Source organism: Aquila chrysaetos, chromosome 22 (genome assembly GCF_900496995.4).
Source record: "Aquila chrysaetos chrysaetos chromosome 22, bAquChr1.4, whole genome shotgun sequence".
NCBI classification, from domain to species: domain Eukaryota; kingdom Metazoa; phylum Chordata; class Aves; order Accipitriformes; family Accipitridae; genus Aquila; species Aquila chrysaetos.
This window is the reverse complement of record NC_044025.1, coordinates 3,723,397-3,747,991: the sequence shown is the minus strand read 5'-3', so window position 1 is coordinate 3,747,991 and position 24,595 is coordinate 3,723,397. Positions and strand designations below refer to the sequence as shown.

The 24,595-nt window shown below is 40.8% G+C and overlaps 1 protein-coding gene across 9 annotated transcripts in view; it reads left to right on the top strand.

Moving 5' to 3' along the window:
* KCNIP1 (potassium voltage-gated channel interacting protein 1) overlaps positions 1–24,595 on the top strand; it is a 467,611-nt gene that overhangs the window by 427,428 nt on the left and 15,588 nt on the right. For all 9 annotated transcript variants that reach the window (XM_029998235.2, XM_029998236.2, XM_029998241.2 and 6 more), the window contains exon 2: positions 17,247–17,371. In XM_029998235.2, the coding sequence (XP_029854095.1) occupies positions 17,247–17,371 (125 nt within the window). The remainder of the gene's footprint in view (positions 1–17,246; positions 17,372–24,595) is intronic.

Sequence of the window (24,595 nt, the reverse complement as noted above, 5' to 3'; positions counted from 1 at the left end):
CCTTGCTGCTTTGGAATTGAAATCTTGCCTTGGTCCTGGCTCACCCTTCATTTCCCAGGCTGGGGGAACCCGTTCAAGGCCAGTGGCTTGGTGCCGCTTTTTTGAGGACAGTGCTGCCTCATATCCTTTATCTGCCTTCTCTGCACCTTACCAAAAAATGTGCAGGAGACTTCTAGAATTTATTCCCAGCACCGCCCCCCCCCCCCCCCCCCCCCGCCCCAGCAGTAATTACTGATCTAAACTTTAGTGTAGTAAAGTATAGTAATATGTTTAAACTATTAGATTAATACTGTGAGTATCTATGGTAGTCTCAGCCATGAACATTATTGTTCCCTGTGATGATGCTTAGTGCTATCCAGATAAGATTTTATTTACTTGTGCATATTAAGAAAGTAAGTCAGCTCAAAATTTACTAAAGGGCTGTGCATGTCTTTGGTACAAAGACATCAGCTCTGGATTGGGAAATTGAATTCAGATTGCTGGAGACCAGGACGGGGCTCTCAGGAGTATCAGTCTATGTTCATCTTACTCTCTTCCCTGGGTTAGATGGATTTTTTTGGTCTGACCCAAGACAGCCATTCTTATGTGTCACCTTTTGCAAGAAGAAAATGCTACAAGGTGTGAATAGATTGATAGAAATGAGGAACACTGATTAGGTGAGAATAATACTGAAGGGCTATTCCCAGAGCACACTGTGCTAGACTATGAAGTGCTAAGAACTGCAGCTTTTTGGAATACTGATTTTGTGTTTGGTTTTTGGTTTTGTTTGTTTGTTTGTTTGCAGACGGGTCAGTACTTGGCTTTAGTTCTGCTGCTAGTTTACACAGCAAAGGACTCTTGCTAGCTGGAGTTCAGCACTTGCCACAGATCTAGAGTGCACCTGATTTTGCAGCACAGAAACAACTCTGTAATGTGAGCTTTTGTACAGAGCCTGAGCAGGTGAAAGTCCCTGAAAGGGAGCAAGCCTAGTCACAGAATTAAGGCCTCTATCATGAATGTTCATCTCCTTTTTGGAAATCACCCTGGGTTGCTCAGCTTGCCCTATGAAATACTACAGACAAATCAGGACAAGTTGGTGGTGTTGCCTTTGAAAAGAAGATTAGTGACCGCATTACGTGTGGGTTCCTGGCTGTTCCCTGGTGTTCACTGTGCTTTTCTCAGGCCAATACTGGTAAGGTAGACTAAATGCTTTCTACCCTCTGCTAGCTGGGGTTTCACCCTGTTGTACCATACCAGCCATGAGTCTCACTCTTTTCTGTGATTACGCTTTTCCACATGGCAAATTCATGGCTCTTGTTATAAAGCCTTGTGATGGAGCATGGCATGAAAGGTGACCGTTTCCCTGCTGGGGAAGCCACGTGTCCGCTTTTCTGGGTAAGGCAATGGATGTGTAGATACGTTCATACAACACCAGCCATATTAAACCTGATTTGTTATACTAGTGCTAGAGTCAAAAGGAAGCTCAGCAGCATGTACTGCCAGTAGCTCTGGGAATATGGTGAAAGAATCTGGTGCACCTCCTTCAGATAAGTCACTGGTTTTTATGTTTGCTTATTCAAAAGCATGCTTGCCATTGATTCTTCCTGTTGGTCATCTTTCAGCCTCATCACTCTTACCCTTGGCTGCATTCCTTAGATTGGCCTTTGAAGCACTTGGAGTGGTTTAGAAGCAAATACTGTACTTTCTCTGCCTAAATATCAACCTAGAAAAAATTCAAGTCTTGATAGAGTCTGCTATAACCGGAGTGGAGCTTTGTCTATGCAACAGCACAGAACCAAAGTACCAAGCCAGACCCATTTGTAACAAGGGAGATGCATTAACTGAGTGCTAACGAAGTTGAGGGGACTTGCATGGAGTGCTGGGAAAGCGTGTCTGCATGTATAAGTGTTATTATTCCCATTTTACTGATGAGGCTTTACAAATTGCCTTTACTCCTTCCTGTTCTGCCGGAGAGCTACTGAGGTGTAATTCATTTCTATAGCAGGGCTGGAAATAGATTCATAAGCAGTTGAATGCTGTGAAACGGCACTGCTGGTTGTAATGCATTATTGTGAGCAAATAACACTGCTGATGCTATTGATGATCATGACTAGGAGGTTGAAAGAAGCTATCAGTGCTATCAAGCAAGATAGCTTTTAGGTTGTGTTGCAATTCATGTTAGACATTCTTCTTTTCGAGTACCTGGGCTCCACAGTCCAAGTCGTGCTAAGAATGTAAGAACTGATTTGCATAAACCGTTTTGTGTTGCCAGCAAAATACTGCAAGTTCTGCAAAATTCCCCTTTCAGGGCAATGGTGTATTCTAATGTTTGTTTCTTTGATTCCCCTAAAGGGAGACGACTTATTGTGGATTCTGCGAGGCCATTAATGTGCTGGGAGGATTTTCTTGCTGGGCTTGAGGTTTTCTGCTGCAGGGCGTCTGAGAAGGAGCAGAGGGTTGGGTTTTGAGGTGGGTTTTTTGGTTTGGGGGGGGGGGGGGGGGGGGGGGGGAGTGACATCATCTGTCCCCCTGCAATCCTATGATTGTAGCCATGACTTAAGTGTCACTTACTGTTTGAAAAGGATTGATTGTGGGTGCTTGTCCTTGGATTAACTCTTCAGACAGGCTTTTTCAGGGCTTCTATGGATATAAAATTGTGTTTGAGACAGAGTAGAGAATCTCCTCTTCTGTGAAGTTGGTTACTGATGGTTGGGAAAAAATTGTACAAACTGAAGCCTGGACTGGTGTTGGGGCAGCTAAAGAATTTCTGGCAAACAGTAGAAAACATTGCAAAACATACAAGCAGTGTTGGTGGCAGTTTGGACGCAGCTCTAGGCAGTACATTTGCCCTAACTCCAGCCCGGACCCAAGCTCTTGACGTTGAGCATGATGCGGATGATTTGCAGCACTGAGAAGTGTTTTTCCAAAGAGCCTAGTGTGTGTGCTGTTCTGCACATGGCATCTGTGCCCCTCGGTACACCCCGGTCAGGTCACCTGCCAGAAAAGGTGTTCAAGGAGATGTTCCAGGGTTTTACTGTGTGAATGAGCACATCTCTTAACTCATTAGACACTACCTAGACCTGTGTCCAAACTACCACCGACCTAAGAGAGTGCAAGCTATATACCCATCTACTGAACTAAGATTGTATGTCCTTGTGGGAGATAGCCTTTAATATCCCAACAAAACACACAAAATAGAATTGCTCTCAGAAGGTGACTGTATGTCAGCCTGAGCTGTCTTTTGTGCAGAGATGTTTGAAGTTAAATGGAAGAAGTGATGCTGAATGTATTCACAATTTCATATTAACAGAGTAAAATGGAAAGTGCTTCCAGGTTCCATGGCCTGTAAAATATATGTATTGCAGGAAATATATTTGTTTAACAAACCATACAAAAATTATTCAACTATATAAAAAGTTAGTATGCAAATATTTTTCATTTTTTATTTCTTTTCATTTGGGAATTGGTGTGTTACCAAATGGCATTTCAATATCTTGTTTCAATGCTTAGTGATGTACTATGTTTCTTACAAAGCACAAAAATAATCAAGAGTACGCTTCTCACTTTCCAGTGTGGGTAGTGTAACATGAAGCTTTATTGTGGTGTAAGTTGCTGTGTTATGACAATGTAGGGAAATGTGGCTTTTTAAACAGTAAGGAGTAACATTGAGAAGTGGAATGTGCTCATACCGTGTTACTCATGAGACCACTCAAAAGTGAGTAAGATTGAAGTGTACAGAAAAAAAAACCAAACAAAAAAACAAGCTGTTCATCCTGAGGTCTCTTTATAGAAGCAAGCTGTTCATCCTGAGGTCTCTTTATAGAAGTCAGGAGGAAGGGTAGGGCAGAGGTGTCTGGTTTAAGCAGGGGGCTGTGTCCAGCTCGACGTTACCAGCCAGTGGTACCTTCAGCAGACATGAAAGTACTGCCCCTCAGGTCTGTAGAAAAACAGGCTTCTCTCTGTGGGGTGTCGGAGCTGGAGCAGCTCTGCCTGGGAGCACGTGGTGAGTGGAGCCTTTACTGTATCCAGTGTTGCAGCAAGCATGCAGCTTGCCCTCCACTGTCACTGGGCAGGTACCAAGATCTTTATTTTTTAATTCCCCCCTCCCCCCAACTACTTGGAGAAGCAGCAGATCACATAATTTGAGGAAGTTTTCCAACTGATCTAACTAGAGCTTGCCAACGGCAAAGAAGCTCCTGTTGGAGGCTTTTATTTGCCACCTCCGTAACAGATGTGATACAACTGCAGGACAGTAGTTTTTCCACTGGCTTTATTATGTTTATGAAACAAATTTATTTCTCCCTGACGGCAGGGAGGTTGTGTTGGGGCTCCTATAACTGAGAAAATAATGGAGCTGGCTGAAAACAATCCTGGAGCTAAGGCCCCATCCCCTCAGTATGTGAGGCGGTGAGGGATTTGTGCATAAAGCCGTTTTATATCTGTTCTGTTGAGTTCCTTTAAATTCATTCTATTAAACAAACAATCTGGTTCAGAGTCTAAAAAACCTGCCTTCTGATTTTGAAAGTCTTCTTGATAAACAAAAGACATCAGCAGATACACTTCTGGCCAGCTCAATGTCCCGTCACACCCTACAGAGCTCTAGTACTTTGGTTTGCTAGAAGTAGAGACAAAAAGGAAGATATCTTCTTTTTACCTTGTACCAGCACTCTGCTCTACAACAGGATTGGGTTTTGCATTGAAATAAATACTGTCTTCCATGTTTATGTTCTCAGATAATAGGAACAAAGTCAAACACTAATGTTGGGGTGTGTAATGGCTTCTCGGCCAGCACAATTGGAATGACATAAAATTCACTGTTGTTCAGATAGTTTCTGAACTTTTAGAGGATTCAGCATGGGCACAAATAAAAAATGTTGTCATGCAGGTGTCACAGGGGAAATGTAAGCATCTTATTAGCATGCCACTGCTGAAATAGGATTATGTGGCTGTGAATTCAATCTTTGTTTTCTCCATTTTTCTATCACCACTTCCCACATCTTATTTTAGTACCTGCAAGATTTGTGTCTGGTTTTCCTTCATCTTTCTTTAGGCTATGAAGGAAAGAAAATATTTGAAGTCAAATTACATTGAAAAATGCAACTGGATTTATATGGTTTAAGTAGAGTCTTATATCAGCTTTGCTACTACAGTTCTGTTGCAGCTCACTGTGGTCAGGTGCAGGTGGACAGTCCTATTCCATGCACACAGCCCTGATGGTTTGGTTATGGCATTACCTGCTGTTTGTGAACAAACAACTAGCGTGTTAGAAATAATCCTGAATATGATGAACTGAGTTTCTGCCAATTTCTTTCCCTTTCCATTGATCCATATTAGCTCAGAAATTGCTCTATTTCACTGCCCAGAGAGTAATCCACAACCTGGAGGTTTTAGGGGTCGGGGAAGTAAAAATCATAAGACTCATCTTGGAAGAGATGACAAAAATCAAGTCCTCAGTAACTGCTGCTGCGTCTTTTAGGAAGAGGTTTTACAAGTGGTGGTAACAACATTGTAGTTTCTCCTATTTGTACTATTCAATATGCTAAGTAGACATAAGCATATGAATTTGAGATGATGATTAAGAAGTTTTCTGTTGAGCTTACTGGAAGTGCTATTTTTCAAAAAAGAGCAATTCAGTGTTAAATAAAAAACTCTTAGTTATAGTTTTAATAATCTGGAAGGGAATTAGTTTTCAATTGAACCCTTGATGAAAGCTGACTCTATGCATACAATGAAGAAAAATATATTGTTACAAGAAGCTTTTTTCCATTTCTCTTTTTTTAAGGGCTTTTTTTCCTATCTCTGTAAAGAGGAAAAGAAAACATTGTTTATATGCAGAAGGTATTGCCTACAGTCTAAAGTTTTGATAACCCACAAGGCTACCTAATACAGAAAAATAGATAATCTTTCTCTTTTTTTGCAGCACATCTATTGTCCTGCTATCTGTTAATCATCTCTGATGCATCTTCATCTTTTCAAGCCTAATATCTCTGTGTCCTCTAGGTCTTTTTATTCATTGATTTCACCCTTACTAAATCAGGACACTATTATCATGCTTTCTGTAATGACTGCATTTACATTTCTTTGTTCTCATCAATGGAAATTAGTTTGCAGCTAGTGTTAACATGCAAATTTAGAACTATACTTATTAGACTTGAAGTGGGAGATTTTTTTTTTTCCTGTCCTCAGGTTACCCAGCAAAGTGGGATTTCCCTGACAGTGGGTGATTTCATGGCTAATGGTTCAACACCTTTTGCTTCAGCAGAGATTAAGGGCCTCTTTAAGCAACCTGCTCATTCTCTTTATTTATTGCAAACCTATCTTGGTGGATCAAGAAGGTTAAAAAGTCATGTGATTATACTGCATGTGGTACAGTGGAGTTTATTAAATTTTATTGGTTTTATATGTTTTCAGTAAAACTCCTAGTATTTACTGCTCTGTCTCTAGTACGTGTTGTGGTCTATGTGTATGATTTAAATCCATGGTTGTTTGTAGGCTCTTTGCTCTTCAGACCAGCTTCTCTTGGAAGTATTCTTGAAGTTTCAGTTCAAAAGGGGAAAGTGTGAAGGTATCTGTAGTCGCTAATCTGTGAAGGATATTGCTGTGTGAGTAGTCAGTCATTCAGGATTCAAATCTGATACTGATCAGCTCATGTAATTGTCCTCAGTATCACCATTGTTTGCGCTGCAGCAGCCAACTGGAGCATCCACTGTGGTTTTCTTGTGTTGGTCTTGGTTTCTTCTTTTAATTGTTCCTTCCTTGGGCCAAGAACAGCTGAGCCAGAGTTAGCAAGGCCAAGCACCACGACTCAGCAATACTATCTGACCAGGCCTTTTCTTATTGTGTAGGTCATGCTATTGGGAAGCCGTGTTCTAATATTTACTTTTGCCAGTTATGTCTGTGGCCAGATACTTTATCAAATTCTCCAATGGAGAGTAAATTCTCTCCATTCCTGCACCAGTTTAACATCCCGCCCTGAAGACTTTTTTAAATTTCATTTAGTTATGCATCTGTCAAGAGCACGCTGAAAGTAAAAAGCTCGGAGTGAGAATAATAAAAGGAGGTTCAACCCCTCCAACAGCTTAATGCTGTTGTAATGTGTGTAAGCCTCCTTCTCAAATGTGCCAGAAGGAAAATGCATGCTCGCTTCTAAACATGTTTGGGTGGTTTGTTTTTTGTTTTTTTTTTTTTTTATTTAATGGGGAAGTATTGAGCATGAGGATTATTTAAATGGCTTTAAAAAATTCATGGTAGAATTTCTCAGCCCTAAGATTTCAGGTACAGGCTCTGAGTTGGTCATAGCCTGCTCAGGGGCACTGCAAGGTTTTGCAGAGATGGGCTGCTGGAAGATGGAGAAATGAGGTCTTGGCATTCTCTGTCTACCCAGAGAAAAGCAATGACTGGTGCAGCATGTGCAGTGTGAGCTTAGACCATCTTCGTACACTACTTTTCCTGTAACTCCCTCTGTGGAGAAACACGCAGCAGTGAGAATTGCTCAGTTTTGGTGCCTACTTGATCCTAGTGTCCATTGGGGGCATATAGATGCACTGTCTGTGGGACAGAATGCGCTGGCTGGTGTGTGAGAGGAAACCAGGTGGGCTGGCTGGTGCTTCCCGGGCAGCAGCAGCAGGAGGTGAGATACTGTTGAACTGATGGTGTGGTGAGAGGCTGTTTAGGAAGGTTTGAGCAGCTGGAGGCACAGACTACATGGAAATGAAGGAAATAGATGCCAGATGGACTGAGGGCAGGAGCTGCCCAGGCTGAAGGTAGGGCTGGGGAGCTGCAGGTAGTAATACTCTGACCAAAACTCTTGTGCCTTTTGCAGGTTATTGCAGATCGTACTGTGTACCAATTCTCCAGTAAAAAGAAACTGATGCCATGGGAAGCCATATACGTAGCTTTTTGAATAGGTTTGGGGTTTTTTTTGTTGGGTTTTTTGTTTGTTTGTTTGTTTGGTTTTTTTACTTTTAACCTAATTTGCTAATGAAATTTTCTCCTGGGGACATGACGATAGTACAAAATTACCATGTTGCAAGTGAAGTGACTGCAAAGAGTACCAGTTAGTCTTCCAGACCTCCTGAGACTTCTTTACTCTTACTAATCACTTTTTTTATTCCTACAGCTGTCAAAGAGCTAAGCTGTGGAGCGGAAGCAGAAGGCTGTGGGCTGCTCTTGTTGCCCCTCAGCAGACTTAAAAAATTGCATGCAAAGTCCTCCTTACCCCTTATCAGAGTTGTTAGGATGACTGCTGCATTGCTGTCTTGCTGTATGCATGGATGTTTGCATGGGTGCATGACTGTGTGCATGCTTCCCTTCATGTGCTGCCCCAAGTTTCATGGTCATGCAAGGGACAGCAAGCTCTGACTTCCTTTCCTGCCCCTTGGGGTAAGGGAAAGAGGCAATTCAGGGAAGAAAAAAAAAAAAGAGAAAAAAAAAACAACAAAAAACCCCAAAAAACAAAACGCCTGGAAACAATCCTACAGTCGCTGGGAAAGGGGACCCTGTGGCACTTGCAGAACACATCCAATGTCACCTTAAAATTAACAAAAGACAAAGCTGTGTATGGTTGTCACTTCCTTTTCGTTAAATTTTTTTCTTACTTTTTCCTAGACCCTGCTCGATGGTTTTACGTGTATCAGAGAGGTAAAATTTAAACCAGTTTGACTCTATTGGTCATATAATTTTTGTAGCAGAAGTTTTCTTAAGCTAGGAAACAGGTTCCCCCTGGCTGAGTTTATTCTCACTTTTCATGCTGGCAGCAAACAAAATTAAAGGTGCTTGAAAATTGCCCAGTTCCTGGGTAAGGCTGCAGCCTGGGCAGCAGCCAAGTCCCCTCTGATGAAGGCAGTCCCAGCTTTTACTCAGCCTCTACTGTGTGCAGTGCTTTAATGCATGATGTGCTAAGTGAAGTACTTAGCAGTTCAGGTACTCTCTACTTAAAGTTTTGAGATGGTATTAGTGGGAATTTTCCAAAAATCATCAGAGGGAAGTGATTTTCTAACCTTTCTAGGGAGGTTTTTTTGAAATTCACCTTGAACAGCTGCTTGGAGGAAAACACTTGTCCCAAAAGCACATTTTTTGCAGCATCCGTGTGGAAAAGCAGCAAAGCACCCAGCAAGCTTTCAGTGGTTTTCCGCCTGGTTTGACAAGTTGCTTCCCTTATAAATGTTGCTACAGATAGATGGGAATGTGCAAGGAAAATTGAAAAGAAAGTGCTGTCCCAGGTAAGGTCTAGTGCACTGGAAGGACACCCTGCTGTCTTCTACCCTGGAAATGGCCAGAGTAAAGCTATTTCTAATGATGAGTAGACTTAATATGATCTCTGCAGAAACATTTACAGTCACATTTGACATTGTGTAGTTCATGTTCAAATCATTGTACCTGGTCTTAGTAGTGTGCCAGACAGACATTTTGGAGGTACTTGTGGTCTCTGACTATTCCTGCACCTCCTTTTTCAGAGTATAACCTTGTTCTACCTTCTTTGTGTACAACTGTGAAACTAGTTAAAGGAGTATAGAGGCAGAGGAAAGTATGTATACATGACATTTTGCATAGATCGTTGCAAGGATTAGCAAATAAATCTTAAAATTCTATTTTTTTTATTCAGTCTCAGAATTTTATACACTGTTGTGTTTTCATGTAGGTTTTCTGTGCAGCTGGTGGTGTTGCAGGTTCACAGAGGCAGAGCAGCCTTGCTAAGCTTGACTGTTTGTGTAATAAATTTGGTGTTGCTGATTTAGTGGTGAAAATGGACCTGAGGGAGTCAAAAAAATCATACCAGGAAAAGGGAGAGTATAAGGAGACATCAGTTCCTTTTTGTTTTATTGTCTGGAGAGAGTCTCTTTGGTTTGGAAATTGATGTCTCCAGCCAGGCAATACTACTACTACTACTACTAATTTATTAATAAAGGACTTCAATTTTAATTAAATGTGTTTAATATTTGATACATCAGTAGGTATCTTAGTACCATTTTTTTATTGATATTTGCCATGAGCAGATTTTACTTAACCCTTTTTTAGTATTCATAGATGTGCATATACATGTTTTTAAGTTCTAGCTGAGCTGTCATTCTGCCACGCTAGCCTTGTTGATTTGCAAGTGTTTGCCAGATGGGGTCGCTTAAAGGCTAACACTTAGATTTTGTCTTGATGGAAGCACATGGAAATGCACAGAAATATTTTGATTTTTCTGGATAGTGGAGCTGTACTTGGTAGCTGCCTTTGCCCCAGGGATCTGGAACCACAGACCTCAAAGGACTTAACAAAAGCAGTGTTTCCTACAGCTCCTGCTTACAGAGGTGGGAGGGAACGCTGAAGCCAATGTGTGGGGTCTGCATCAGTAATACAGCTCTTGCTTGACTCCCATTCCTGTAACTTTCTTCCATAATGAGCATTTATGGACTCAGGCCTTTAGTTATTTCTCTTCATGAAATTTTCAAATATTTGCAATTGGTTTCCCACAGGCAGGATCTATTTCCTGCGAGATTTGCCCAAGCAGGTATTCTGTCTGGAGATTAATTTCAAAGATGTTGTGGATAAACTAGAGTTAATTTTTTCTTCAGGTCCTTGCTCCTAAAATATAGCTAATGGTTTTTTAATAAAAATAACATGCAGTCTAATAATTCTTGCACGTAATTTAATCCCCTTCTGCTATATTTGTAAAATTACCCATTTCATCTAATGCTTGTCAGTTTTAAAATTAACACTGGCACATTAGCTGTATTATACATCTTGATTTTTTTTCTTTAACAAAAAGTGAATTTATTATAAGCAACATGTTTTCAAAATCCTCCCATTAGCCATGGAGCCTGGCATTACATGATTTCACCTTGCAGCCTTGGGAAGCAGGGGACAGGGTCATTTGCATCTTTATTAAATCATCATTTACACCCTCCCTTTAAACTGTGTTTTAGGCCTTGGGTTGTCCTTAGCCAGCCCTAACGATGTTATGAGACGTTGCTATTGCTTGTTTGCCAGGCACATAGGTTGGAGGGCTGGAAATGCTGTGGTATTTTAGGTGGCCACTGTGGGAAAGGTGTTTGGTGTTTCTTGTGTTTCACAAGGGAGTTTGGCCCAGTGCAACCAACCCTGTGCTTTTGTGCAAGATGTTGCTTGTGTAGAGGCAGCTGCCAGCGAGACGAAGGACAGGCAGGTTAATAAATTTGGGCTCAATGGCAGTTCAAAACCAGAGCCAAGAAAGCAGCTGGTAAATAACACACAATTGTTTCCTATTTTATAGTCCACAAATACAACTGTGGCATTGTGTGTGACCAATTTAATCTGCTCTGCTTATGAGGAAAGGATTGTTGGATCTGAAGAATGTTGATTAGGCATTTTCATATGGAAATAGGTCACTAAAGCAAATACTAGAAGATGTGCTGTCAACAGAGGATTTTAGGACTCGACTTCAGTGCTGACAGCAGCGTGTCGTCTGCCCTCGGCTGCTAGTGCTGGCAAGTTACTGACTGAGTCTCTACACATTTAGAAATTGGGCTTGGGCAGTGCCTTAGTTCATGTAGCTGTCTTGGTTGTGCATTACATTACCTGTGCATTTTTAAGATAAATTGACGATGAAGCAATGTTTTCCATACCATAGCAGATAAATGTGCCTGTGTCCAATGGAACAGAAAGATCTGGAAAAGTGAAATATTGGAGCAGGTCATTTTCCTTCAAAATCAATAGATTTCTTGTCTTTACAATGGGTAAGGGAAGGATTGAGTCCCTCTGCCTGGTTCTGTGATGGAGAGCAATAGTCAGCTGTGGTTGAAAATCTGGTTTCCTCCATGATGAAACAATTTTGTCTGTAGGCATGTAGATGTACAAGACAGCTTTTACATGAATAGGTTTAAATTACTCCAGTTTATCACTTGGAGAAATGCAAATTCTATTCAGCAAAGTTTACAGCAGTGAAAGACCCAGCCATTTGCAGGCAGTCTAAGTATGGAAATCTTCAAATTGTAAAGATAACAGAAAGTAAAATTAGAACAAATATGAAAGGATGTATAAACCAAGCCTCGTTAATTTCCAAAGTGTATTCAGTTAAAATATTGATCTACTCTAATGAAAATTCATTCTCTGCTCTTGAGCAAGCAGCAGAGAAATGAAATACAATATCTTTCATTAGCAACAATCCATAAAATATGCATGTACATGCAACTATGTCAGGATTATTTTTCTTTGTAAAGTGAAGCCACTATTTATTTTGTCTGATACGCAAAATGTGCCTATCCTAAGGCTAAGCAAATAAAGGTGACATTTTGTACAAAAATGCAAAATTAAGTAATTATTATAACCTGGGCCTATTTTGGAGTAAGATTACCACAGGCACTTCTGCCAGACCCAGGCTTCATAGCCTGCTATTAAAGCAGCCACAAAAATATGGCCAGAGACAAATTCTAAATCAAAAAGTGCTACTTCCCATTCCTCCAGTTTTAAACACATTGCAAGACAAACAGCTAAGCAAATGCACAAGCATGTTCTGTACCAGCTAAACAGTGCAGGCAATCTTAAGCCTAGGACAACTCACTGCAGCCATCTGGCATGGAAGGGATTAATCCAGGGATGATTTCAAAAAGTGCTGGAGATAAAAAAAAAAAAAAAAACACAGAGAAAAAAATTACCATTTATCAGTACCTGCAAGCAGGAGAAACCTCCTGCTTTAGTTACTGAGTCCACCTAATTGGTAAGCACAGATAACCCAACAAAAAAAAAAATCATGCTTTGAAATCCAGAATATTAAATCTGGACCTATTTGCTAAGGTTCAAGTTCTCACTAACCAGCTGTATAGTACCCAGACCCTGAGGCGAGTGTCTCTGTGGAGCAGGGCAGGGACCTAGTTTCAGCTCGAAAGGGATGCTGTAAGCAAGAGTGGCTGGTCACACATGTCACCTGAGCTGGGGAGGTGACCACATGCAACCCTAGCAGTGTCTGCAGTCAGTCCCTAGGTCTGTTCATGCACTTGCAAATTGAAGGAGAAGATGATTAACTTTAAATCAGTGGCATGCCTGCTTCCCATGCTCAAATCTCTTGGGGTGTTCAGCAAGCTGTAAACAAGGCAAAACTGAGGAAGAACATGATATTAGATAAAATATCTTAACACAACGCTTTCCTAACAAAACTTTAAATTTGCATGTGTGTATCTATGTATATACACTTTTGCTTGTACTCACCGCCATAAAGTGAGCTTCAGTTTAATAAAATTGCCGTCCTTATAAATGCAAGGGCTCATATTTCATACAGTGACATCCCTGAAGAGCTAGAAGGGACTGAGCCAGTGTGATAATGAAAATGTAAATAAGAGGAAATACAATATACATCATGACAAAAGGCAAGGGCAGATGAGGAAGCGACAATCTCCTTTTTTTGCCACTGAGGTTACTGTTGTTAATTTATAGGGTGTCAGAGAATGGAAGAAAAAGGTTTAAAAGATCTGCCTTAAGAGAAAACACTGAAAGGAAACCAAGAATGACAAAAAAAATCTTTGTGGAGGGTGGGGACTATTGAGTTGGAAACGACTGATTTGCACAGAAGAGCAGTTTGTGTCCTTAGGTCTCCGGCTACAGGTCCCCCCCTGCTCTGAGGTCTGTGCTATGCCCACCATGGACTTCTGCCAGGGAGGGAGTAGGGATGAGCAGAGATGTTGCTGAAGGGAAATATTTGAATATGGGATGACAACTGAGAAGTTTAAATGCAAATACTGAATGAACACAAGGGAAGGAATGCTTGACCTGTGAGGCATATTAATGTGAAGTAGTTACTCCTAAAATAGGGTTTATCTTTTAAAACAGATAGTATCATGAAACACTATGGAAAATAGCTCTTTGTTGGCAAGTGATAGACAAAATGACTTATTAAGTCTTCCTTGTATTTATTTTCTGCTCTGAGGCTCCAAGAAATGCCTAGGACTGCTCCGTTGCATCAGGGCATGTTCCACTGAAGTAACAATTTCTACCATTTTTAAAGTGTGTTTACTGGAAAATTGTTGGTTTGGTGTCATTTTGAGTGCCCCCCTTGGCCAGATCTAAAGCTTCACAAGTTTTTTTGCTAAGTTTCAAAATACTCCCCTTGGGAAAGGAAGAGGAAGCAGATGAAAGGATTAACCCACAGGGAACCATCAGATCCTCTTCAAAGGCAGAGATTAATGCTGGTCCTGGAATAGAGAACGGAAGGAAAAAATAGAGCGTCCCTTTGAAAGGGATGAATTTTTCATAATTTCCTTTCTGCAGTTTGTTATAAGGAAAAGAGCCACATTTCTCAGCATGGGAAATAGAATCAAATCTACAACAATAATCTGGCTTATTTTTAACATAGAAATATCTGCCCTGTGGGACCAAAGCTCATGAACTGATTGCTAGAAAAAACTATTCTTGCAGGACAAGCTGAAGAAGATGAATTGCACTCTTATGAAATAATGATTCACTGAGTGAGGCCAGTATTGTCAAAAGACAATATATCATTATTATATTACAGTGTTCACCAAGTAATATTTTATTCAAGAATATTTTGAAAAAATAATTCTAAGACCGTAACTTTGGGTCTGCTCATGTAAAGGAGATCTGGATAAACCAAAGACTTACAAGTTTTGAGCTGTAATTCTTCAGATTTTGTTTAAAGCTATCATGGATCTATAGAACAAGTTTTCCATGAGCAAGACCTTTTTCTTTAATCATTTGTTTTTTAGAATATGAACACAAATTCCAATAAGTGTTTTGGAAAACTGGTTGCTCAAGAAGGAGGTGGGGAAATTACATGGCAAATAAAATACCCACAAAAAAATTAGTCATATCAAAATGCTTTTGCAAAGAGTGTGACTTTTCTCAGCTGGATCTTTCCTGCCTCTGTAGAAACCATGTGAACCTCCACATTGTAGGAGTGTAAATAAAACCAAGTATGAGAATAATCCAACAGGCTGGCTTCCGTCATTAGCCTCATCACTTGCGTGAGGTCGTGAGGTTGCATAGATTCTTCCCTCCCCGCCCCCCCCAGTCTGTTGAATTACAGAATTATAGAATGGTTTGGGTTGGAAGGGACCTCAAAGATCATCTAGTTCCAACCCCCCTGCCATGGGCAGGGACACCTTCCTCTAGACCAGGTTGCTCAAAGCCTCGTCCAGCCTGGCCTTGAACGCTTCCAGGGATGGGGCATCCACAGCTCCTCTGGGCATTATATGATAGGATGTTTCTGGCAATTATGTTATGGGATATAAAGACTAGATGGCCAGTATTTTACACTTTTATTTTACATTGACTGAAGTTGTAAAGAACTTTCGAGTGACTCAACTGAAAATTACAGTGAAAAGCTGGGCATGTTTAACTGGTTACAGAGCAGAGAGAGGCTCAAAGCCTAACTTCCTTATATACTGCACAGCGCAAAATGCATGGCTTCCTGTGGAAAAACAAAATGACTGTCAAGGTCATGTGTAAACTGCTTATTGCATTGGGGGACAGCAGGGAAATGGAGGAGAGGAGCCTGGGGTTATGTGCATTATGTAAAGGGTTTTAGGTAACTTAAGGTTAATCAAAGGTAAACAAAAAGGTATTTCCTATACAATGTATGGATTAGTGATGAGTGTCCCTAACCTGGCTCCCTTCTAAATGGCTTTCCTCTCCTTTTTTCAACCATTCATTCTCCTTCCCTCATTTTAAGGAATTTCTTCCCTACTTCTCTCTTCCCCCCCACCCCCGTATTCCTTCATTTTGTGGCATGTGTTCTCTTTCAAAGAAAATGGCTTTTCCCCCTTATGTCTCATTATCTGTTGTTTTTCCTGCAGCAGACATCTTTTTGCATCTCCTTTCTTCTAATAGGAGCTATAATTTCTAGACTCTTCATTTTCCCTCTCTGTAGAAGTTGTCTCCTTCAGGTCTCTTCTGGCCACTTGTCAGTGTTCAGTAAATTTTTCTGCATCATAAATGGTTGTGATGCTCTCCTTCTGTCCCATGCTATTACAGTCTCTTACCTTTATTCCCTTGCTGTGCAAGGGACCTTGAGCACAGTATTTAGGCATGTATTTTCACTGTTCAAGCCCTGACTGTGAAGCTCCAGACACTGTGGATTAGGAGGATGGCTGAATTCACCAATATTTCAAACTGAAATACTGAAACAATGAACCAATGTTAATTAACCATTATCACTCGCTGATGTGTGTCCTCCCATAATAATGTTCATATATATGTACAGAATTAACTTATGAAAATACAGCTTTAGTCTGGTCTGTTGTTTCACTGAGCCAGTCTGCTCTGAATTCATGCCTTTCCTCTGTTCAGAGTGACTCCATTTCCTTGCATATTTCTCATGAAATCCTTGTCTTTCAGCAGAAGTTACTATATTATACTTGACCTAAATAACCTAAACCATTTTTACAGGGCATAAATTGTACAGTTTTGATAATAAGGAGAGTGTTAGCTTTTATGCCAAGCAACTTTTGGATGTAGATAGGTTTTTCATGTCAGCTGAAACCTGCATCTCGTCCTTGAAATTTAGAGAATCTCAAACTGACATACACTAAGCATCTGTGTATATTTGGCATTACCTACACTGCTGGGGAAATGGTCTTGACAGGTAAAAACGTGCATCAGAAAAGAGGTGAGATTACAGTAATACAGGATGTGATATGTCTCGAGTATATTTCTTCCTTGTGGGGGAGCATGCTCTTGAGTAAAACGCACATAAGTATTTTTCATTTCTTACCTGTTTCCCCAAAAAGTCCATGCAAACGCAGGCTGGATTCATTCCAGATTCAGCGACTGTGGACATAACTTGAATTTCTTCTAGGATTAAAGTGACCTTTAGTGTCTATACAGCAAGCATTTTGGTTAGCACACAGAAGAGTTTCCCCTCACTGTTTACCCTCAGTATAATGTCATTGTCTAATATGCTTAAGCATGTCTGCTCTCTTACTTATATTTGCACAGCTTTCTTTAAAGCTAGTACTTTGAAAGGCCTATTCCTCCATGCTGTTTCAATATTTAGATAAGAAATATCTGGTGTTGCCTTTTGGAGCAACGTATCTGCTGCCTGCCCTTCTGTTCTCACCACCAGTTTTGGCTTTGTGAATGGGGAGCTAATTGGCAGCCCAGTAAGAAATGTGAGCTATTGCTTTACTCATATGGCTTTTATTTTGCTTTCAAGAGGTTGAAAACAGTTACACAGATCAGTTCTGTTGATGATTTCTTTTTTCTCTGTTGCTCTTGAAATCCAGTCTGTCCTATCCATCATGTTAATAGAGCAAAAGTAACAACCAAAATAAATATTTTCCTGTCTTCTCTTTCAGATAAAATTGAAGATGAATTAGAAATGACTACAGTGTGCCATAGGCCCGAAGGACTGGAACAGCTTGAAGCACAAACCAATTTCACTAAAAGAGAACTTCAAGTACTTTACAGAGGGTTTAAAAATGTAAGAACAATTCTGCAGTGAACTGAGTCTAATATGTATGTCCCCACCAGCCTCAACTGCTCAGCTGCATTTTGTATCATTCCCCTGCTAAACATTAGTAGTTTTGTGCTAGATCTCCCATACTGCAGCAAAATGAGCACAATCTGCCTCTCCATCTAATATTTATGACACTGTAATCTGCCTAAAACTGGGTTTGGATAAATATTCAGCACGTAATATTCTCAGTAAATTTGTTGCTCAGATGTCAGTAAGCACACTGCAATTTCCTCAACTGTGCCAGTACTTCAAGATAACCTGAAAATGGTTTTATAGTTACTCATTTAATTCATGCTGTCAGTTCCTCATGTTCAAATACGTTTGTGATTAGCTGCCCAGGATGTTTTTTTTATCCATTCTCTAGCTGGAGAAATCTCGCTCTTGTAGTAGAATGTTATTAGAGCACACTAGGACTATAAGGTCCTGCATAAGTAAGGAATAATGCCAAAAAGAAATCAAAAGTAAATGGGTATCAAGACTGAGGAGAGAAGAGAGAGGCTACAGATTTAGGTGAAAGCAGGAAACATGCCAGTTGGCATGACTGCATGCACAGAACAGCACCGTGTTCATCTTTGTGAACCACCACCGTCCAAGCCATATTATCCCTGGTAGTAGGGGGTCTGTGGCTCTGTGAGCTTCAGCTTCTAGGTCACCTGCTGCTGCCTCTTAGGGACTCATCATAATAAATAGAAATAGATAGGGAATTTTGAGGCTACATGGAGCAGATGTTTTATGGCCCTTGAAGAATGGAATACTCATTACATGGTTGCCTGAGGGTCTTGGATTTAGTCACCCAGGTGGTTCATGCCAGCTGACGTTTTTATGATGATTAATAGATCAGTATTGAGGTGGCTCAATAAACACAGTGTGTTTTTTAAGTTGTGTTGCAGGACAGCTCCAGCATTTCAGCTACTGTCATAGTGAAATGCCGAAATCTCTTGGAAAGAGAAAGTCAAGTCTGTTGGGTAAAAACTTGCCAAAAGAAACCTGAGCTACCTTAAATACAGGCAGTGTTGAGGAAAACCTGCTGGACATTGAGAAGGGCCTTTCTTTTTGACAGATTCTTAAAATTTGATTGAATCACATCCCTAATGTATACTTGACTTCTCCAGGGAGTCTGGTGGTTTCATCCTTTATTTCACTACTCACCTAAGAGGACCAAGGCACAGCTCAGCTTTCTGTATTTTTCTGTTTGGCGCATGTGTTGTACAGACTTTGCTGCATGTAGGAGGTCATTTCATATGTGAACTTTTTTAACCACTGAAGTCTGATATTCTGCAGCCTCTTCATGTTTTGGGCAGTCAGCAAGAAATCGTATGGCTTTTGAGACAGAGCTTGACAGGTTAATGTATGGTATAATATGACATGACTGCCTGCAGTGGGAGACTAAACTCAAGAGAGTTCTTAACTGCTGTGTTTTGCTAAGATCTCTGAAATGCCTTCTGTATTACTGTGTTTGATAGGAATCCTGTGAGGGAGAGCACTGCTCCATGCTGAGAGGAGGAGCTGGCTGTGCCAGCAGCTACAATGCCAAACAGAGAGGTAGTCTTGCAGCTCGCCCAGCAGATACGACATTTACCCCTTGCCCCTCCCAATTTTGCTATCCCTTTGCAGTACAAAGGCATTACCTCCCAGGGCAAGAATGATAGACAAGTGCATTTAACTTGTGACTTAAACCCTTTCCTGAGACCTCACTGAAGGTCTTGGTATTATTTGGCAGTGCTAGCAAGATCTTGTTTTCTATCAGGTTGTTAGGACAAAGCAGTCTGGTTTTCTCCAGCTGCTATGCACAAAATATGCATGAAGCTTTAATATCTAAGGTTTAAATTGAAATGAAAGGGCAGCTTTAGCATTTGTAGCCCGTAAATCATGGTTTCAATGGGATAAATAATTATGCACAGCAGGCAAACTGACTCAGCTGTTACCATATTTGCTATTGTACCGAACCGTCTGCTTTTTGGGATGATGTTACAGTGCCATCTGGAGATTCAAAATCCCTGTGGGAATACAGTCATTTTCCTCTGGCTTGTACTTACTGCTTGCTCTCAGTGATTGCACAAGTCCTGTTTAATCATGAGGCAACACCTGGATAATCACAGAGCCATTTACAGGCACTTGTAATGGACACAGAAAGAACGAGGCCCTGCTCAGCCCGGCTGCGGTCACAGGAGCTGAGGGTTCGATGTTCATGAGCATGGATGGTGTTTGACCAAAGGCAGTTCAGTGCAGCCTGGGGTAGCCTCTGGACTAGTGCCCTGGCTGACCAGGGTCCTAATTCTCAGTACTTTTGTTCCTGTTCTTTCTTCGTCTCTGAAATCTGTTTCCCCACTCCCTCCAAACCTTCCCAGTCTCTTCCCAGTGTGTCACTGGTCAGGTGTGGTGTTTCTGCACTAGACTGATGGAGGCTTCCACTAAATTCACATCCTTTGCCACTCCAGAGAAGCAGAACATGCTAACCAGTGTCTTTGCTGCCTGGCCAAATATCCCCTCTCTGTTTGCCTTCAGCTTTCTTTTCCAGTTGCGAAAGGGTGCTGTCCTCCAACATCGCTTGATGCCAGGGCCAAAAGTTCACTTTTAACTTAGAAGTTATCTCTGCCCCGAGGGTACGTTCTGCCTTATGCGGAATAGTCTATTTTGCACCTTGGAGTTAGCTGCTGTCAGACTGGAGCTGGATTAATGTAAGGCATTTAGTCTGATTTCTTTGGCTATGGTTCTGCAAAAGCAAGGTAACAGAGATGGCAAAACCCAGCAGAACCTCTGGTGGATCGTGCCTTGGTTTAGCTTAACAAAATGAAATGTGATACCTCCTGTCTATAAATACATCAGTAGAGAGAACCGTTTGAACTAAAAGGCAATATTGGCACAGGAACAAAATGGCCATGAATAGGCATAGGCTGGAATTAGAAGAAAGTTTCCACTCCCCAGAGCAGTAAAGTTTGGGGAACAGTTATGGAATGGGAGGGAGGAGAATGAGAAACTATTTTTAAGATTAAAATTGATGACTAATGAAGTGACCAACAATGACAGAGGTTTGAGCTTAGTAGTTCAATACCACCCATTTAGACCATGTTTCTAATGATTTACATGCTTTGGAATTGAGTGTGTGGATTTAAAAGGATTAGGATTTTTATGGGATTTTTTTGCTCAATTCAGGGGGTTTCTGTGCTGTTAGGGGAAATGGATGCTAGCTGCAAGGGATGATTTTCTAATACTAAATCAAAAAACAGACAACTCAACTAAGGGGCCGTTGGAGATATTCTTACCTTGCTTTAGTGTGAATAGCAAATATGTAATGAAGTGTAGTATGAGATGTAATCATCTGTGACAAATCAGGGTTTTGGAGACTAAAGCAAGCAGTATGAGCAAGGTAGAAATGTTCTGATACTTTAATAATCCCCGAAATGTCTCCAAACTGGGGGAACATAGTAAGAGCGACAAAATACGTGGGATGCGTGAATGCTTAGAGATGCAAATCTGGATCGTGGAAACTGAAGGAGAATATGTTAGAGTTTGTCTGTGGTCAGCTAACTTAATACCTCTAGTTTAGCAAAAATGTGTACACCCCACCCCCCCCCCCCCGCCCCGAGTACTCCTCTTCATGTTCTGGACAAGTTAACAGAGAACAGTCTCGTGGGCAGGTTATGTTTAGCCCCACTTCAGTTCTGCTGCTGATCCCTGCTTGTCCGCATTGCCTATCTTTGAAAGCAATCGATGAAGTTAATTTCTGATTCCAGCAGTAGAAAGAACAGCAAGTGGAACTTTTGTTTGATTTTCTTTTTTTTTTTTTTTTTTTTTTTTTTAATGTGGATTCAGCTCCTTTGTGGTTTAGTACTTTAAAAGAAGTCTGAGAGAGTAGATTCAAATGCATGACTCATGCTGTCAATAGTTAGCTTTTTGAAAATGAGGGGTTGTTCCCATGCTTGACAACAATACAACAAAATGTTCACTGTTCTTGTTACATATTTTGAAAGAATTCATAGGTTAAAGAAATGAGAGGTGTTTACCTGAAATCTAAGCCCCTACCATCAAAGGAAGGCCTTATGAATGTTATGGTGAAGGATCATGCTTTTTCATGCTGCCAAGAAATTTTCCTGAATGAGTAAATCTTTGTTACCTCCAGTGAAATTTAAACTGACACTAAGCTTACCTGCTTCTTCTCACAAAAGGTATTTCTTTTGAGTCAGCTGAATTAAGTAGTACTGTAGCACTAATGAGGCCTCTTGAGCATGGTTTGACTCTTATAAAAACAAAATTGTGATCAGTTAAGTGCAAATGAATTGGTACTAGCTTATGTGTCTGAAAGCAACTCAGTTATAGAGAGCTAAACAGGTTGATCAGTGTCAATACTGCCTCTCCCCAGCACTCCTGCAGGTTTGATGCAAACTTTCATTTGGCTTCCAGATGGAGCATCAGAAGCAATAAGGATCATGTGGAAATTCAGAAAATTTAATCAGGCACAATGGCCAAAACTGCTACAGGAGACCTTGCCTCTGTGAGGAGGGTGCATGCAGCAGCAGCCTGTGCTTTGCAGACTTAAACTTCATTCTCAGGGTTGCTAGTGGTGGACTGGCGCTCTTAGTTAAACACAGGCTATTAATATAGCGTGGAAGAGACCCAAGGGACTCTGCAATTGTGGAAAGTATAAAGAAATAATGATCAGTCCCTACATTTATAAACTTATCTTTAAGCATGTGAAGTGATGGTTCTTAATGAATATAATAGTTGTATTTATCAAGATGAGAGAAAGAAATGCATCTTCACTTAGTGTGTTTGGCCAGTAGCACTATGCTGGAAAGGATGGTTAAGTGCTCTGCTAGGCTTAGTTTTAAAAAGAATGATAATTTGGTCAAATACTCTGTAGTTCTGCAAAGGCCCAGTGTGGGTCTTGGAGCAGCAGCACTTGAGTGACCAAGGAGAAAGTTTATACCCAAGAATGGCTGTTGGTAGGGTATTTGGTCTGATCTATGATTAAAAGATACCATAAATAAATATCAGATTATTTAATTAATGTACATTAAATTACAAGCTTTAGGAAACATGAACTTTGGGAGAACACTTTTATGGTAGCTGTTACCATCTATTAATTATTCTTCTTTTACTGATTTCTAGCTGATTAGAAGTGGCACGAACAGATGAAAAAGTAACCACTTTTCTCATGACAAAGAAACCAGGCAATAGCTTTTTTTATTAGGAGTTTTGGAATGTTTTGAGGATACCCATCTAACCAGGAATTTTGCCATACAAAATTAGAAAGTTTTGTCTGTAAATGAAGACACAAGGTCTGGTCCTGCAGCCACTGGCTTTGGATAGTCCAGTTGGTCTTTTTATCGCCTTGCTGTGGAACAAGCCTTTAACACTGAGGCTGGAAGAGGGATGGCCCCGGTGAGGTCAAGACCACAGTGCCAGGTTTGGGTTTTAATTGGGACACTTAAACATAACCAGTGGAAGGACAGTTGTCAGGACATGAAGACACAGAGTAAAAGATAATTTCAGCGCTTTTCAAGCAACAAATTTTTGTTTATTTAGTTCAAAACTCTTCCAAATCACTGATGGGTTTCTACCCAAATAGTGGGTAGAAGACAGCAAGATTTCTTCTGTATTGGAGGAAGGAACTCAGATCTAATCACCCTAATTTCCATAGCAAACAGGTATATCATTAAGGAACTGCCTCATTGTCACCTGAAGTAGCCCTCCTTGCTCTCCTTCTGTGACTTGCACAGAATAAAGTGATTTCTCTTGTTTGTTCTGTCCTTTTCTGTAGTTAGTGAATACACGTCAGCAGCAGGTGATGCTGGCAGATCAGAGGCTTGAAAAAAACACCTTTTTTCCTTTATAGGCTTTTTCATGGTGGAAGAATTTCTTGTCAAAGTCCTTTTTGTTCTTAAAACGTATCTAAAGAACTCATCAATAAATAAGTCGTAGACTTGAATCTTTCTCCAGCTTTTTGTGTCACCAATTCAAAAGGATCTTCTTAGACTCCCTGAGTTTACTCATCTCAAATTCAACAACCTGTAATGCTACCGGATTAAGCATTTGTCTGTCTTGGATCTGCAGAGTGGGGTGTAACATGCAGTGAGTGTATGCACCTGTGGAAGCTCCAAGCTGCCGGTAGTGAGTAACTATAGCAGTAGTGGTGCCAGCCCTGCTTTGCAAACCTTCCTAGGGCCATGACATGCACTCCCAAGCCTGCTCTTCAATGAAGTCCAGGCTGAGCACAGAATTATACAGAGATTAGGGGGGTTTCCACCCCAACAGCATCACGTGGTGTAGCAGGCATATTCCACGTAGTATAATGTGGCAGTAGTGTGTTTGGATGTAAAGGCTGTACAGCTCTGTGCTCTTTCAAACTCGTTTCTGTTTGTCCCTAAGCTTGCTTGTGCTACCACAACATCTCAGCCTGTACAGAGGTGTGTTAGTGCAGATGAATGAAGTCTTAAATGAATTTCCGTTACTTTAGGAGGAAAGTCCAGGAGGAAAATATGATATGCTGCCTGAAAACTACCCAGGGTTAGCCAGTAGACTGGATTAGCCTTAGTATTATTGAAAAGATCTGAAAAACAGTTTCCGTCCTATTTCTCCAATAATTCCAATTAGGATTTATTAGGAAAAGAACAGAGAAATGGGGAGAGAACGCAGTTATGCTGCTGGAAGAGTTAACAGTATGCTGGCATCTTGAACGTGACATGCAGTCCTGGGCTGCTGTCTCAAAAAGGGTGTGGTGGAAATAGAAAGGTGCAGAGGAGGGATCATCAAAGGATGCTCAGTGCCTTCCATGCTTCTCAGAGTGGGATGCTCAGTCTGGAAAAGAGATAACAAAGGGAAGATCTACAAAACCACAAGTAGCAGGTAGAAAAAGCATTGGGATCAACTATTTGCTCTGTCTTTCTACACAGGATTTCAGGGCTATCAGGCAAAGTAGTCGGAGTCAGGTTCCAAAAATTGAAAGCTGATGATTCCTTGTGCAAAGGGTTATAGATCTGTGAAACTTGTTGCTGAAGGACCTGTATTAAAATGAGACGGCAACCATAGTGTGACACAGAAAGAAGAATGCATGGAGTTGAATATACTGCCAGTAATTGAACTTTCTTGATCCCAAATCTGGCCTTCAGCTTAATCATAAGCATCAAACCAAGATATATGCACCAGTTCCGTGAGAGATTCTGAGCTAACCTACTCAAATAATCAATC